Source organism: Anomaloglossus baeobatrachus, chromosome 4 (assembly GCF_048569485.1).
Source record: "Anomaloglossus baeobatrachus isolate aAnoBae1 chromosome 4, aAnoBae1.hap1, whole genome shotgun sequence".
In the NCBI taxonomy this organism is placed as follows: domain Eukaryota; kingdom Metazoa; phylum Chordata; class Amphibia; order Anura; family Aromobatidae; genus Anomaloglossus; species Anomaloglossus baeobatrachus.
In genome coordinates, this window is record NC_134356.1 from 17,457,483 (window position 1) to 17,474,979 (window position 17,497).

A 17,497-nucleotide genomic window follows, 5' to 3' on the forward strand; every position below is an offset into this window, starting at 1 on the left:
TAATACTGCCATATAGTGCATATTGCAATCCATCCAGCGAGAGATAGACAGGGATCCCCCTATGTATGCTATACATGTTTGATCCAGTGGATCCTGGCCTGACTAGCTGACATATATCTAACTTTAATACCGCCAAAGTGTTTCCTAATAAAACTGCTAATCAGTGCATAAATAAAAGGGCCATAAAATGCAAAGTGCAGTTACAGTGTGCATGATCTGTACATATTTCCACAATTTAGTGTCTCAGAAATACTGCCACGTAATGCACAGATAATGCCGCCATACAGGATGCTCATATAACACTATCATTCATATGCAAGATTAAAAAAAAAAAAAAATGAAACAAAAAAATAGATAATTAAGTATTGCTCCTTGAAGGGTCTCACCTTTTATTTTGTCTTTTCCTCGATCCTCGTCCAGGAATAAATTATAATCTGCCGCCTCCTCCTCTGGTTCCAGTTTTGTCTCTTTAATTACATTTTAGAGACAGTGGATTAGCGCACAATGCGGAGGTGAAGAGGGGCGCATCACCCGCCGCCGCCGATCACATGCGCACACACACACACCGCAATTACCGCCGCTGTCATTAAGACGTCGCAGCAGATGACAAGTAATTGTGGCTCTTTGTTAGCAGAGGGTATTAGGGGAGATTTGGGAGGATTAGTGTTTTACATTGAACACGTGTTTTAGATCAGTGAGTGCGTGTGTGGCTGCGTGCGGGGTCAGTGCAACTAATACAGGAGACATAGGGGGACACCAGCACAGGGGGCTCTGCTCAATATACACAGAAAACCCCCACATATAATACACTGCTAATCACCTGATCACATCTCAATGTCCCTCCTCCCCAGAGAGCAATAAACTACTATAATACTGCCCACTATGTACAGGAATATAACTACTATAATACTGCCCCTATGTACAGGAATATAACTGCTATAATACTGCCCCTATGTACAAGAATATAACTACTATAATACTGCCCCCTATGTACAAGAATATAACTACTATAATACTGCCCCTATGTACAAGAATATAACTACTATAATACTGCCCCTATGTACAAGAATATAACTACTATAATACTGCCCCTATGTACAAGAATATAACTACTATAATACTGCCCCTATGTACAAGAATATAACTACTATAATACTGCCCCTATGTACAAGAATATAACTACTATAATACTGCCCCTATGTACAAGAATATAACTACTATAATACTGCCCCCTATGTACAAGAATATAACTACTATAATACTGCCCCCTATGTACAAGAATATAACTACTATAATACTGCCCCTGTGTACAAGAATATAACTACTATAATACTGCCCCCTATATACAAGAATATAACTACTATAATACTGCTCCTATATACAAGAATATAACTACTATAATACTGCCCCTATGTACAAGAATATAACTACTATAATACTGCCCCCTATGTACAGGAATATAACTACTATAATACTGCCGCTATGTATAAGGAGGGGTGCAGGGACCATGCCTTTCAGTGAAGCTCGGTGAGCCTGTGATTTCATGATCGCTCGATAGCGCCCCCTTTGTATGTGGTGATACACACAGATGCTCCAGTAGTCGGTGATTTTCGTGCACATAATAACGATACATATGAGAAGATCGTGTAGATCAGTAATATCCCCGCTCCAATAAAGGAGAAATGATAGACTTCCAGGGATGGAGACAAAACCCCACATGAGCTGTTCTGGGTGAGTAATGGCCGCCGCGCTCTCCTGGATACGTTTTATATGGACGATAAAGCTTTATTATTATGATTTTTCTTATTTCGGAGTGTCTTCCTCCTGGAGGGGCTGTAAGTGGTGCCGATAATAATGGGGTAATTTCCTCTGTGCACAGGATGATGCCGCTGCCTCAGTCCAGCATCTCCAGAATGAAGTCATTACTATACAGAATATGTATGAGCAGGAGATTGCAAATCTGCGGGAAAAGCTGGAGCAGAATTACAGGACGCAGGACGGCAACACCACGACTATACTATCTGACCACCAGAACAGGTAGCTACACTGCCCCATAATATAGGGGGAGCTCCCTGTATACAGAGATACATGATAACATCCTGTCTGCAGCCACCACTAGGGGGAGCTCCCTGTATACAGAGATACATGATAAGATCCTGTCTGCAGCCACCACTAGGGGGAGCTCCCTGTATACAGAGATACATGATAAGATCCTGTCTGCAGCCACCACTACGGGGAGCTCCCTGTATACAGATATACATGATAAGATCCTGTCTGCAGCCACCACTAGGGGGAGCTCCCTGTATACAGAGATACATGATAAGATCCTGTCTGCAGCCACCACTAGGGGGAGCTCCCTGTATACAGAGATACATGATAAGATCCTGTCAGCAGCCACCACTAGGGGGAGCTCCCTGTATACAGAGATACATGATAAGATCCTGTCAGCAGCCACCACTAGGGGGAGCTCCCTGTATACAGAGATACATGATAAGATCCTGTCTGCAGCCACCACTAGGGGGAGCTCCCTGTATACAGAGATACATGATAAGATCCTGTCTGCAGCCACCACTACGGGGAGCTCCCTGTATACAGATATACATGATAAGATCCTGTCTGCAGCCACCACTAGGGGGAGCTCCCTGTATACAGAGATACATGATAAGATCCTGTCTGCAGCCACCACTAGGGGGAGCTCCCTGTATACAGAGATACATGATAAGATCCTGTCAGCAGCCACCACTAGGGGGAGCTCCCTGTATACAGAGATTCATGATAAGATCCTGTCAGCAGCCACCACTAGGGGGAGCTCCCTGTATACAGAGATACATGATAAGATCCTGTCTGCAGCCACCACTAGGGGGAGCTCCCTGTATACAGAGATACATGATAAGATCCTGTCTGCAGCCACCACTAGGGGGAGCTCCCTGTATACAGAGATACATGATAACATCCTGTCTGCAGCCACCACTAGGGGGAGCTCCCTGTATACAGAGATACATGATAAGATCCTGTCAGCAGCCACCACTAGGGGGAGCTCCCTGTATACAGAGATACATGATAAGATCCTGTCAGCAGCCACCACTAGGGGGAGCTCCCTGTATACAGAGATACATGATAAGATCCTGTCTGCAGCCACCACTAGGGGGAGCTCCCTGTATACAGAGATACATGATAAGATCCTGTCTGCAGTCACCACTAGGGGGAGCTCCCTGTATACAGAGATACATGATAAGATCCTGTCTGCAGCCACCACTAGGGGGAGCTCCCTGTATACAGAGATACATGATAAGATCCTGCCTGCAGCCACCACTAGGGGGAGCTCCCTGTATACAGAGATACATGATAAGATCCTGTCTGCAGTCACCACTAGGGGGAGCTCCCTGTATACAGAGATACATGATAAGATCCTGTCTGCAGCCACCACTAGGGGGAGCTCCCTGTATACAGATATACATGATAAGATCCTGTCTGCAGCCACCACTAGGGGGAGCTCCCTGTATACAGAGATACATGATAAGATCCTGTCAGCAGCCACCACTAGGGGGAGCTCCCTGTATACAGAGATACATGATAAGATACTGTCTGCAGCCACCACTAGGGGGAGCTCCCTGTATACAGAGATACATGATAAGATCCTGTCTGCAGCCACCACTAGGGGGAGCTCCCTGTATACAGAGATACATGATAAGATCCTGTCAGCAGCCACCACTAGGGGGAGCTCCCTGTATACAGAGATACATGATAAGACCCTGTCTGCAGTCACCACTAGGAGGAGCTCCCTGTATACAGAGATACATGATAAGATCCTGTCTGCAGCCACCACTAGGGGGAGCTCCCTGTATACAGAGATACATGATAAGATCCTGTCTGCAGCCACCACTAGGGGGAGCTCCCTGTATACAGAGATACATGATAAGATCATGTCTGCAGCCACCACTAGGGGGAGCTCCCTGTATACAGAGATACATGATAAGATCCTGTCTGCAGCCACCACTAGTGGGAGCTCCCTGTATACAGAGATACATAAGACCCTGTCTGCAGTCACCACTAGGAGGAGCTCCCTGTATACAGAGATACATGATAAGATCCTGTCTGCAGCCACCACTAGGGGGAGCTCCCTGTATACAGAGATACATGATAAGATCCTGCCTGCAGCCACCACTAGGGGGAGCTCCCTGTATACAGAGATACATGATAAGATCCTGTCTGCAGCCACCACTAGGGGGAGCTCCCTGTATACAGAGATACATGATAAGATCCTGTCTGCAGCCACCACTAGGGGGAGCTCCCTGTATACAGAGATACATGATAAGATCCTGTCTGCAGTCACCACTAGGGGGAGCTCCCTGTATACAGAGATACATGATAAGATCCTGTCTGCAGCCACCACTAGGGGGAGCTCCCTGTATACAGAGATACATGATAAAATCCTGTCTGCAGCCACCACTAGGGGTAGCTCCCTGTATACAGAGATACATGATAAAATCCTGTCTGCAGCCACCACTAGGGGGAGTTCTTTTCTTTCAAGTATAGCAATTTTAATAGAAAATGGGACTCTGAGATCTCTTACACATGTGCACAAGTGTACTGTGTTTCCCGATATTCCTGAGGATGTCTCAGGTCTTATAATGATGTGTTCTAAATAATTTATAATCTAGAATTTGGGAAATGAATAGAGACATCTTGAAAAAAGATGAAGATCTCCGAGAGTTACAGCTACTGGTGGCTAAGAAGGAGTCAGAAATCCAGGCCTTAAAGGGGGCTGCAATGTCCCCATCTATACAGCTGGAAATGGCCAAACAAGAGCTGGGAGAACTTCAGAGGAACATTCTAATGGCTCAGTCAAGGTAAGTGATCCCCACCTTACCCACTGAGACTATTGTAACCCTGTAGGAAATAGTCACACATCACAGCTATCATCTGAGATCATAGGGGAAATTATTGCAGAGCTGCACATTTATCCTGCGGCTCCTCTAGAGGAACGTCGTAGTATTACATGGGGCCAATTCAGAACATGATCAAGAGGTCACATCAGTGCAGACGCTCAGAAATATAGAGATAAGGACAAATGTTATCTCTGTCTGCTCTGATCAGTTATTGATATCCTCCAGACCTCACAGAAGTGACATTACCCAGTGATCTTCTACAGGGTACTATGGAGTATGCTGGTATAACCTGGGCATTTCCTGTATATAATTATATATGTATAGCCGGTATAACCTGGGCATCTCCTGTATATAATTATATATGTACAGCCGGTATAACCTGGGCATCTCCTGTATATAATTATATATGTACAGCCGGTATAACCTGGGCATCTCCTGTATATAATTATATATATTCAGCTGGTATAACCTGGGAATCTCCTGTATATAATTATATATGTACAGCTGGTATAACCTGGGCATCTCCTGTATATAATTATATATGTATAGCCGGTATAACCTGGATATCTCCTGTATATAATTATATATGTACAGCTGATATAACCTGGACATCTCCTGTATATAATTATATATGTACAGCCAGTATAACCTGGGCATCTCCTGTATATAGTTATATATGTACAGCCGGTATAACCTGGACATCTCCTGTATATAATTATATATGTACAGCTGGTATAACCTGGGTATCTCCTGTATATAATTATATATGTACAGCTGGTATAACCTGGGCATCTCCTGTATATAATTATATATGTACAGCTGGTATAACCTGGGTATCTCCTGTATATAATTATATATATACAGCTGGTATAACCTGGGCTTCTCCTGTATATAATTATATATGTACAGCTGATATAACCTGGACATCTCCTGTATATAATTATATATGTACAGCCGGTATAACCTGGGCATCTCCTGTATATAATTATATATGTACAGCTGGTATAACCTGGGCTTCTCCTGTATATAATTATATATGTACAGCTGGTATAACCTGGGCTTCTCCTGTATATAATTATATATGTACAGCTGATATAACCTGGACATCTCCTGTATATAATTATATATGTACAGCCGGTATAACCTGGACATCTCCTGTATATAATTATATATGTACAGCTGGTATAACCTGGGCATCTCCTGTATATAATTATATATGTACAGCTGGTATAACCTGGGCATCTCCTGTATATAATTATATATGTACAGCTGGTATAACCTGGGCATCTCCTGTATATAATTATATATGTACAGCTGGTATAACCTGGGCATCTCCTGTATATAATTATATATGTACAGCTGGTATAACCTGGGCATCTCCTGTATATAATTATATATGTACAGCTGGTATAACCTGGGCATCTCCTGTATATAATTATATATGTACAGCCGGTATAACCTGGCATCTCCTGTGTATAATTATATATGTACAGCTGGTATAACCTGGGCATCTCCTGTATATAATTATATATGTACAGCTGGTATAACCTGGGCATCTCCTGTATATAATTATATATGTACAGCCGGTATAACCTGGGCATCTCCTGTATATAATTATATATGTACAGCTGGTATAATCTGGACATCTCCTGTATATAATTATATATGTATAGCCGGTATAACCTGGGCATCTCCTGTATATAATTATATATGTACAGTCGGTATAACCTGGGTATCTCCTGTATATAATTATATATGTACAGTCGGTATAACCTGGGTATCTCCTGTATATAATTATATATGTACAGTCGGTATAACCTGGGTATCTCCTGTATATAATTATATATGTACAGCCGGTATAACCTGGGCATCTCCTGTATATAATTATATATGTACAGCTGGTATAACCTGGGCATCTCCTGTATATAATTATATATGTACAGCTGGTATAACCTGGGCATCTCCTGTATATAATTATATATGTGCAGCCGGTATAACCTGGCATCTCCTGTGTATAATTATATATGTACAGCTGGTATAACCTGGGCATCTCCTGTAAATAATTATATATGTACAGCCGGTATAACCTGGCATCTCCTGTGTATAATTATATATGTACAGCCGGTATAACCTGGACATCTCCTGTATATAATTATATATGTACAGCTGGTATAACCTGGGCATCTCCTGTATATAATTATATATGTACAGCCGGTATAACCTGGGTATCTCCTGTATATAATTATATATGTACAGCTCATATAACCTGGGCATCTCCTGTATATAATTATATATGTACAGCCGGTATAACCTGGGTATCTTCTGTATATAATTATATATGTACAGCTGGTGTAACCTGGATATCTCCTGTATATAATTATATATGTACAGCCGGTATAACCTGGGCATCTCCTGTATATAATTATATATGTACAGCCGGTATAACCTGGGTATCTCCCGTATATAATTATATATGTACAGCTGGTATAACCTGGGTATCTCCTGTATATAATTATATATGTACAGCCGGTATAACCTGGGTATCTCCTGTATATAATTATATATGTACAGCTGGTATAACCTGGGCATCTCCTGTATATAATTATATATGTACAGCTGGTATAACCTGGGCATCTCCTGTATATAATTATATATGTACAGCCGGTATAACCTGGGCATCTCCTGTATATAATTATATATGTACAGCTGGTATAACCTGGGCATCTCCTGTATATAATTATATATGTACAGCCGGTATAACCTGGGCATCTCCTGTATATAATTATATATGTACAGCTGGTATAACCTGGGCATCTCCTGTATATAATTATATATGTACAGCCGGTATAACCTGGGTATCTCCTGTATATAATTATATATGTACAGCCGGTATAACCTGGGCATCTCCTGTATATAATTATATATGTACAGCTGGTATAACCTGGGCATCTCCTGTATATAATTATATATGTACAGCTGGTATAACCTGGGCATCTCCTGTATATAATTATATATGTACAGCTGGTATAACCTGGGCATCTCCTGTATATAATTATATATGTGCAGCCGGTATAACCTGGCATCTCCTGTGTATAATTATATATGTACAGCTGGTATAACCTGGGCATCTCCTGTATATAATTATATATGTGCAGCCGGTATAACCTGGCATCTCCTGTAAATAATTATATATGTACAGCCGGTATAACCTGGCATCTCCTGTATATAATTATATATGTACAGCTGGTATAACCTGGGCATCTCCTGTATATAATTATATATGTACAGCTGGTATAACCTGGGCATCTCCTGTATATAATTATATATGTACAGCTGGTATAACCTGGCATCTCCTGTATATAATTATATATGTACAGCTCGTATAACCTGGGCATCTCCTGTATATAATTATATATGTACAGCTGGTATAACCTGGGCATCTCCTGTATATAATTATATATGTACAGCCGGTATAACCTGGGCATCTCCTGTATATAATTATATATGTACAGCTGGTATAACCTGGACATCTCCTGTATATAATTATATATGTATAGCCGGTATAACCTGGGCATCTCCTGTATATAATTATATATGTACAGCTGGTATAACCTGGGCATCTCCTGTATATAATTATATATGTACAGCTGGTATAACCTGGGCATCTCCTGTATATAATTATATATGTGCAGCCGGTATAACCTGGCATCTCCTGTGTATAATTATATATGTACAGCTGGTATAACCTGGGCATCTCCTGTAAATAATTATATATGTACAGCCGGTATAACCTGGACATCTCCTGTATATAATTATATATGTACAGCTGGTATAACCTGGGTATCTCCTGTATATAATTATATATGTACAGCTCATATAACCTGGGCATCTCCTGTATATAATTATATATGTACAGCCGGTATAACCTGGGTATCTTCTGTATATAATTATATATGTACAGCTGGTGTAACCTGGATATCTCCTGTATATAATTATATATGTACAACCGGTATAACCTGGGCATCTCCTGTATATAATTATATATGTACAGCCGGTATAACCTGGGTATCTCCCGTATATAATTATATATGTACAGCTGGTATAACCTGGGTATCTCCTGTATATAATTATATATGTACAGCCGGTATAACCTGGGTATCTCCTGTATATAATTATATATGTACAGCTGGTATAACCTGGGCATCTCCTGTATATAATTATATATGTACAGCTGGTATAACCTGGGCATCTCCTGTATATAATTATATATGTACAGCCGGTATAACCTGGGCATCTCCTGTATATAATTATATATGTACAGCTGGTATAACCTGGGCATCTCCTGTATATAATTATATATGTACAGCCGGTATAACCTGGGCATCTCCTGTATATAATTATATATGTACAGCTGGTATAACCTGGGCATCTCCTGTATATAATTATATATGTACAGCCGGTATAACCTGGGTATCTCCTGTATATAATTATATATGTACAGCCGGTATAACCTGGGCATCTCCTGTATATAATTATATATGTACAGCTGGTATAACCTGGGCATCTCCTGTATATAATTATATATGTACAGCTGGTATAACCTGGGCATCTCCTGTATATAATTATATATGTACAGCTGGTATAACCTGGGCATCTCCTGTATATAATTATATATGTGCAGCCGGTATAACCTGGCATCTCCTGTGTATAATTATATATGTACAGCTGGTATAACCTGGGCATCTCCTGTATATAATTATATATGTGCAGCCGGTATAACCTGGCATCTCCTGTAAATAATTATATATGTACAGCCGGTATAACCTGGCATCTCCTGTATATAATTATATATGTACAGCTGGTATAACCTGGGCATCTCCTGTATATAATTATATATGTACAGCTGGTATAACCTGGGCATCTCCTGTATATAATTATATATGTACAGCTGGTATAACCTGGCATCTCCTGTATATAATTATATATGTACAGCTCGTATAACCTGGGCATCTCCTGTATATAATTATATATGTACAGCTGGTATAACCTGGGCATCTCCTGTATATAATTATATATGTACAGCCGGTATAACCTGGGCATCTCCTGTATATAATTATATATGTACAGCTGGTATAACCTGGACATCTCCTGTATATAATTATATATGTATAGCCGGTATAACCTGGGCATCTCCTGTATATAATTATATATGTACAGCTGGTATAACCTGGGCATCTCCTGTATATAATTATATATGTACAGCTGGTATAACCTGGGCATCTCCTGTATATAATTATATATGTGCAGCCGGTATAACCTGGCATCTCCTGTGTATAATTATATATGTACAGCTGGTATAACCTGGGCATCTCCTGTAAATAATTATATATGTACAGCCGGTATAACCTGGACATCTCCTGTATATAATTATATATGTACAGCTGGTATAACCTGGGTATCTCCTGTATATAATTATATATGTACAGCTCATATAACCTGGGCATCTCCTGTATATAATTATATATGTACAGCCGGTATAACCTGGGTATCTTCTGTATATAATTATATATGTACAGCTGGTGTAACCTGGATATCTCCTGTATATAATTATATATGTACAACCGGTATAACCTGGGCATCTCCTGTATATAATTATATATGTACAGCCGGTATAACCTGGGTATCTCCCGTATATAATTATATATGTACAGCTGGTATAACCTGGGCATCTCCTGTATATAATTATATATGTGCAGCCGGTATAACCTGGCATCTCCTGTAAATAATTATATATGTACAGCCGGTATAACCTGGCATCTCCTGTATATAATTATATATGTACAGCTGGTATAACCTGGGCATCTCCTGTATATAATTATATATGTACAGCTGGTATAACCTGGCATCTCCTGTATATAATTATATATGTACAGCTGGTATAACCTGGACATCTCCTGTATATAATTATATATGTATAGCCGGTATAACCTGGGCATCTCCTGTATATAATTATATATGTACAGCTGGTATAACCTGGGCATCTCCTGTATATAATTATATATGTACAGCTGGTATAACCTGGGCATCTCCTGTATATAATTATATATGTGCAGCCGGTATAACCTGGCATCTCCTGTGTATAATTATATATGTACAGCTGGTATAACCTGGGCATCTCCTGTAAATAATTATATATGTACAGCCGGTATAACCTGGCATCTCCTGTATATAATTATATATGTACAGCTGGTATAACCTGGGCATCTCCTGTATATAATTATATATGTACAGCTGGTATAACCTGGGTATCTCCTGTATATAATTATATATGTGCAGCCGGTATAACCTGGCATCTCCTGTGTATAATTATATATGTACAGCTGGTATAACCTGGGCATCTCCTGTAAATAATTATATATGTACAGCCGGTATAACCTGGACATCTCCTGTATATAATTATATATGTACAGCTGGTATAACCTGGGTATCTCCTGTATATAATTATATATGTACAGCTCATATAACCTGGGCATCTCCTGTATATAATTATATATGTACAGCCGGTATAACCTGGGTATCTTCTGTATATAATTATATATGTACAGCTGGTGTAACCTGGATATCTCCTGTATATAATTATATATGTACAACCGGTATAACCTGGGCATCTCCTGTATATAATTATATATGTACAGCCGGTATAACCTGGGTATCTCCCGTATATAATTATATATGTACAGCTGGTATAACCTGGGTATCTCCTGTATATAATTATATATGTACAGCCGGTATAACCTGGGTATCTCCTGTATATAATTATATATGTACAGCTGGTATAACCTGGGCATCTCCTGTATATAATTATATATGTACAGCTGGTATAACCTGGGCATCTCCTGTATATAATTATATATGTACAGCTGGTATAACCTGGGTATCTCCTGTATATAATTATATATGTACAGCTCATATAACCTGGGCATCTCCTGTATATAATTATATATGTACAGCCGGTATAACCTGGGTATCTTCTGTATATAATTATATATGTACAGCTGGTGTAACCTGGATATCTCCTGTATATAATTATATATGTACAACCGGTATAACCTGGGCATCTCCTGTATATAATTATATATGTACAGCCGGTATAACCTGGGTATCTCCCGTATATAATTATATATGTACAGCTGGTATAACCTGGGTATCTCCTGTATATAATTATATATGTACAGCCGGTATAACCTGGGTATCTCCTGTATATAATTATATATGTACAGCTGGTATAACCTGGGCATCTCCTGTATATAATTATATATGTACAGCTGGTATAACCTGGACATCTCCTGTATATAATTATATTTGTACAGCCGGTATAACCTGGGCATTTCCTGTATATAATTATATATGTACAGCTGGTATAACCTGGGCATCTCCTGTATATAATTATATATGTACAGCTGGTATAACCTGGGCATCTCCTGTATATAATTATATATGTACAGCTGGTATAACCTGGGCATTTCCTGTATATAATTATATATGTACAGCTGGTATAACCTGGGCATCTCCTGTATATAATTATATATGTACAGCTGGTATAACCTGGGCATTTCCTGTATATAATTATATATGTACAGCTGGTATAACCTGGGCATCTCCTGTATATAATTATATATGTACAGCTGGTATAACCTGGGCATCTCCTGTATATAATTATATATGTACAGCTGGTATAACCTGGGCATCTCCTGTATATAATTATATATGTACAGCCGGTATAACCTGGGCATCTCCTGTATATAATTATATATGTACAGCCGGTATAACCTGGGCATCTCCTGTATATAATTATATATGTACAGCCGGTATAACCTGGGCTTCTTATCTGCATAATTTTATTTTGTGATTGGTTATTTTAGTGATGGCTTGTGACTTTTCTCCGCAGATATGAAGAGGAGTTTTCTCAGCGTGTGGCACTTGAGGAGCGAGTCCTGGAGCTGACAGGACAGATAGAGAAGCTGCAGGGTCATCACATGAAGGTGGGTGATGACATGCTTGCTGACTGTTTCCAGCATTTACTAAACCAGAACACTGATCTTTTGCAGTTGTATATATATATATATATATATATATATATATATATATATATATATGTATATAATATATATAAGGCAATGCTGCCTAGTTACACTGCGGTACCGGACCATCGCTGTATATTCAGGAGTCTGAGAAAGCTTGTGAGGACCATGCTGACGGTCTCCCATCTTTTCCCTCATGTTACAATCCATATGTTCTTTCTGTTATCAGGAGTCGCAGGAGCTTAGAGCCCAAGTAGCCCAGTCCGAGGCCCTCGCCCTCCAGCTAGAAGACCAGCTGCGGAGGACGAGCCGCGGGGGTCCAGGCCTGATGGAGACTGTGCAGAAGATCCAGGAGGCCAGCGAGGCAGAAATGAAGAGGCTGCAGGACCAGACCGAGACCGTGTACAGCCAGAGTGTGAGTGACTGGGTGTACAGCCGGCAATGGCCACTAGGTGGCTCTAGAGAGTGAACTTTTTTCTGGTGGGTGGAGAGCTGATTTGCATATCTTTTTTCCCAGAGTGCATTGCTTGGTCTATATGCCTGGCAGTCTGCATAAGGAGTAACGGCGCCCCCCGGATGGGTCACATTGGGGGGCTGCTGTCATGCAGTTGCTGAGATATAGGTGGAGGAGGGGGATTGATCTTCTCTTGGTGACTCATTCCTCATAGGACGAAGGTCGTGCTGCTAATTTTAGCGTCCTCCTATGTTCAGCGTTATGTAATCGCCGTCTGTGCCGCGCTCTGAGCCGCCACTGATCGCAGTGCAGGGAGGCGTGAGGCCATCACTACCCCGCGACAGACCGACCTCATGTTCTCCTCCGCATCACCGAGAAATGTGCAGTCCCGGAGGATCCAGCGGACTGTAGGGTAATGCTGGGATGTAGCAGATCCGAGCGTGAGAGGCTGCACTGGGATCACACCTTGGGTTAACACTAGAAGTCCCAGAGAGGGGTCATTTAACATTTCTACCATTGAAACCCTATGGAGCTCGAAATTCCTGGGACTTCTAGCGTTAAGGGGATCCTGTCATAGACCCCAGAGTAATGTCATCACAATAAAGAACCTATAACAGTGATCACTACCATTATATTACAAATCCAAGTCTCCACTGTCTCATCATCCATCTACAAATTCTACACTTCAGCCTCTTTCTCCTCCCGCTGCCGATCTCCTGCTAATGAGTGACATGTCACTAGCCTGTGTGGCCTGCTTCCCTCCGACTAACATCTTGTACATGCACCATTATTCCCCAGTAACGCTTTGATAACATTGTACGAGCCGGGACATATATCTGCGCATGCGCCGTCCCCAAGAATGATGGCGCCTCAGCAAAATGTCTGTATCTGTGACCTGCTCCCCCTGACCGATATCTCACGCAGTCACCTTCTGGGGGCAGCGCCTGCACAGTAACATCCCGATGAATTGCCGGAGCTGGAATCTGCGCATGTGTCATCCCCAGGAATGGTGGCGCCTATGTGAGATTTTGGCTGAGGGAGCAGGTCACAGTTACTGACATCTAGTGCAGGCAGTGTCACTGCAGGAGTGGTGCATGCGCAGTAACGCTCTGATGATGTAGTGAGAGATGGAATATCAATCTGCGCATGCGCCGCTCCCAGGAATGAGGGTGCCTGCGCTAGATTTTGACAGGGAAATCAGGTTAGAACAACTAATATCTAATATATGCACTGTCATCCCAGGAGTTTTGCATGCGCAGTAACGTTCTGATGACGTTGAGAGTGATGGAATATCCATCTGCGATTATGTCACTCCCAGGAATGAGGGTGCCTGTGCTGGATGTTGACAGGGAGCAGGTCATAGCAACTGATATCTAGTGCAGGGACTGTCATTCTGGGACTGGTGCATGTGCACTGATGTTCTGATGATGTTGTGAGAAATTAAATATCCATTTGCGCATGCGCTGCCTGCAGGAACAAGGGTGCCTGCACAAAATGTTAGCAGGGAAAGCAGGTCACAGTACTAACATCTAGTGCAGGCGCTGTCATTCCGGGAGTGGCAGATGCAACAGTAATGTTCTGATTGACATTGCAAGAGAGGGAATATCCATCTGCGCATGCGCTGCTTCCAGGAATGAGGGTGCCTGCACAAGTTGTCTGTAGGGAAAGCAGGTGAGATAAAACAACATCTAGTGCAGGCACTGTCATTCTGGGAGTGGTGCATGCGCAATAACATTCTGATGAAGTTGTGAGAGATGGAATATCATGTGCTGTTCCAAGAATTGATAGCGTCTGCACGAGATGTCGGTGGAGAGAGCAGGTCACAGAAATTAAAATCTTGCAGAGACAGCATTATTCTAGGGGGCTGCGCATGCACAGTAACATCCTCTTGAGAATGTCCATCTGCGCATGCACCATTCCCAGGAATGATGGTGCCTGAATGAGATGTCAGTTTCTGTGACCCGTTTTCCTGGCTGATATCTCGTGCAGTAACATTGCTAGAGCCAAAATATCCATCTATGTATTTATGCTGTTCCCTGCAATGGTGCTGTCTGCAAGAGGTGTTGGCCGTAAAAGCAGGTCACAGGGACTGACATCTTGTGCAGGTGCTTTGTGGCGCCCCTGCATCTGTCTTAAGGTGCAGTCCTGATCCAGGTAAGAAGAGGTTAACCACTGGTTCTGAGCTTACACACATCCTGAGCTCATAACTTGCATAAACACTCAGTTACACAGGAAGCCAGAAAGTCTGGGGAATTCCCGGTTGCTGGGGCAACCACCAATTAGTCATCCAAAAGGTGGGGGCTGCCTGAGGAAGTGAGAAAACAAAAACAGTTTCTAGTCAGATCAGTCTGGGACAGAGAAGCAAAAACAGGTCCCTGGGGGGTGTGCTACCCAGCTCTCCTCAGGGAGACCACCTGGGATGCATGCTTCAGAGCTATCTCGGGAAAGGAGAAAGTGCCAGAACATCATGGGACTTGTAGTACCACGGCTGCTATAGAGAGTGCTTAAGAGCTTCTGTAGCTATGACCGGGCAGACTGAAGAGACCGGGGGGACAGAGAGAAGCAGGAGATGACCGGGTCGAGTTGGTGAGACAGAGGAGAACATGGTAGCTGAGGTCGAGCCTAACCGTTCCCACAGTGCCAGTCGGGGTGCAGAGCCCTCGGTTAGAGAAAACTTCATGAACTCTAACAAATCTGCAGGGGAAGGGGATTCCAAGTCCCATCGCCCACTACCCATTTTCCCGGACCACAGTGACATATATAGGATCAGGGCCACAGCTGGACCCCACATCGGACCAGCGTCACCTGCATACGGGATGGGACACTTAACACCGACGGCAAGGTCCCCAAATTAGTTCAGGCCATGGGGACCGCGTGTCAGCGCAGAGGAGGAAGGTCTCACACGCTCCACAACACCGGTGGTGACCTCTGAATCATTCGAGATTGGCTGGGGCCAAGCACGGCAATGACCGATACCCTGAGGGCAGCATCATAAGAAATGTGAGTAAAAGACCTGGACCCACAACCGTTGCCTCAGCCCCTTATTACCGGCGCCGTCGTCCCACGCTTTGGCGCCAATGGCCCTATTCCCCCATCACCACCGTTTCCCCTTGGGGCTCGCTCCACCTGTCGGGAGCTGGACTACCTGAGCTGCGTCAACATCAGCCACATCTCGCAGCAGCGGCTGAATCCCTGGCCACGGGTGGTGCTGCACAGCAAACCCCCATCCCCCATTACCGGGACACCCTGCACCTTTCTTTAATGACACCGACGGGGCCATGGAGCTGGGTCAGGCCAGTCACAGCGACCCCAAAATACCACTGGCCCGGTGACGGGTGAGCCCTGAGGCCCCGTGGCTCTGCATTTTCATTTTGGAGGATGGCGCATCAGTAGATGGTTATTGCGGCTCTCACATTGTCATCAGGATGTTACTGCGCATGCGCTATTCCCCGGAATAACTGTGTCTGTGTGAGATGTCGGACAGGAGCAGCAGGTTAGAGTTGCCTCACCTGTCTATCACAGGCAGGAGGCCGGCACCGAAGAGGAAAGAGGCCGGAGAGCTGTGAGGGAAGGCCAGGCCCCGCACTTGGGCACTCATCTTCTCATAGATTGCCAGACATTGGGACACAGATTTGTAATATAAAGATACAGAAGTGATCACTGCTGATGGTTCTCTACTGGGATAACTGTACTTCGGGTCTAAAAACCCACGGACAGGTTCCCTTTAAAGTAATAGGTTTACTTGCAGTGCTACTGTTATGGGCGAAAGTGTTTGCACCCTTGAAATTGACAAAGCTAATGCGACAGTGCAAAATATATCAGAGGTAGCGGAGCTGAGGGGTATGACATGTAAAGGTCTGGTAAAGGTCTGATCTGATCATATTGGATGCTGCATCTGACAACCTCACATCTGCTACATTTATCAGGCTTGGCTCTGCTATATCACTGAATAAGCCCTTTATATCTGGTGCATTTATAAACCCTCAGCGCTGCCGCCTCTGATACATTCAGCACTGTCGCATCTCAATGTTTCAAAGTGTAACTTGTATGATACTGTCTGCTGAGCTGTGTAT

At 42.6% G+C, this 17,497-nt stretch overlaps 1 protein-coding gene across 3 annotated transcripts in view; it reads left to right on the top strand.

Annotated features, from left to right (window-relative positions):
- LMNTD1 (lamin tail domain containing 1) overlaps nucleotides 1–17,497 on the top strand; it is a 133,137-nt gene that overhangs the window by 20,093 nt on the left and 95,547 nt on the right. For all 3 annotated transcript variants that reach the window (XR_012752963.1, XM_075343760.1, XM_075343759.1), the window contains exons 3-6: nucleotides 1,880–2,037; nucleotides 4,662–4,850; nucleotides 12,838–12,931; nucleotides 13,200–13,385. Coding sequence is in view for 2 of the 3 variants with exons in the window: in XM_075343760.1 (XP_075199875.1) it covers nucleotides 1,880–2,037; nucleotides 4,662–4,850; nucleotides 12,838–12,931; nucleotides 13,200–13,385 (627 nt within the window). In the remaining variant the exon portion in view is untranslated. The remainder of the gene's footprint in view (nucleotides 1–1,879; nucleotides 2,038–4,661; nucleotides 4,851–12,837; nucleotides 12,932–13,199; nucleotides 13,386–17,497) is intronic.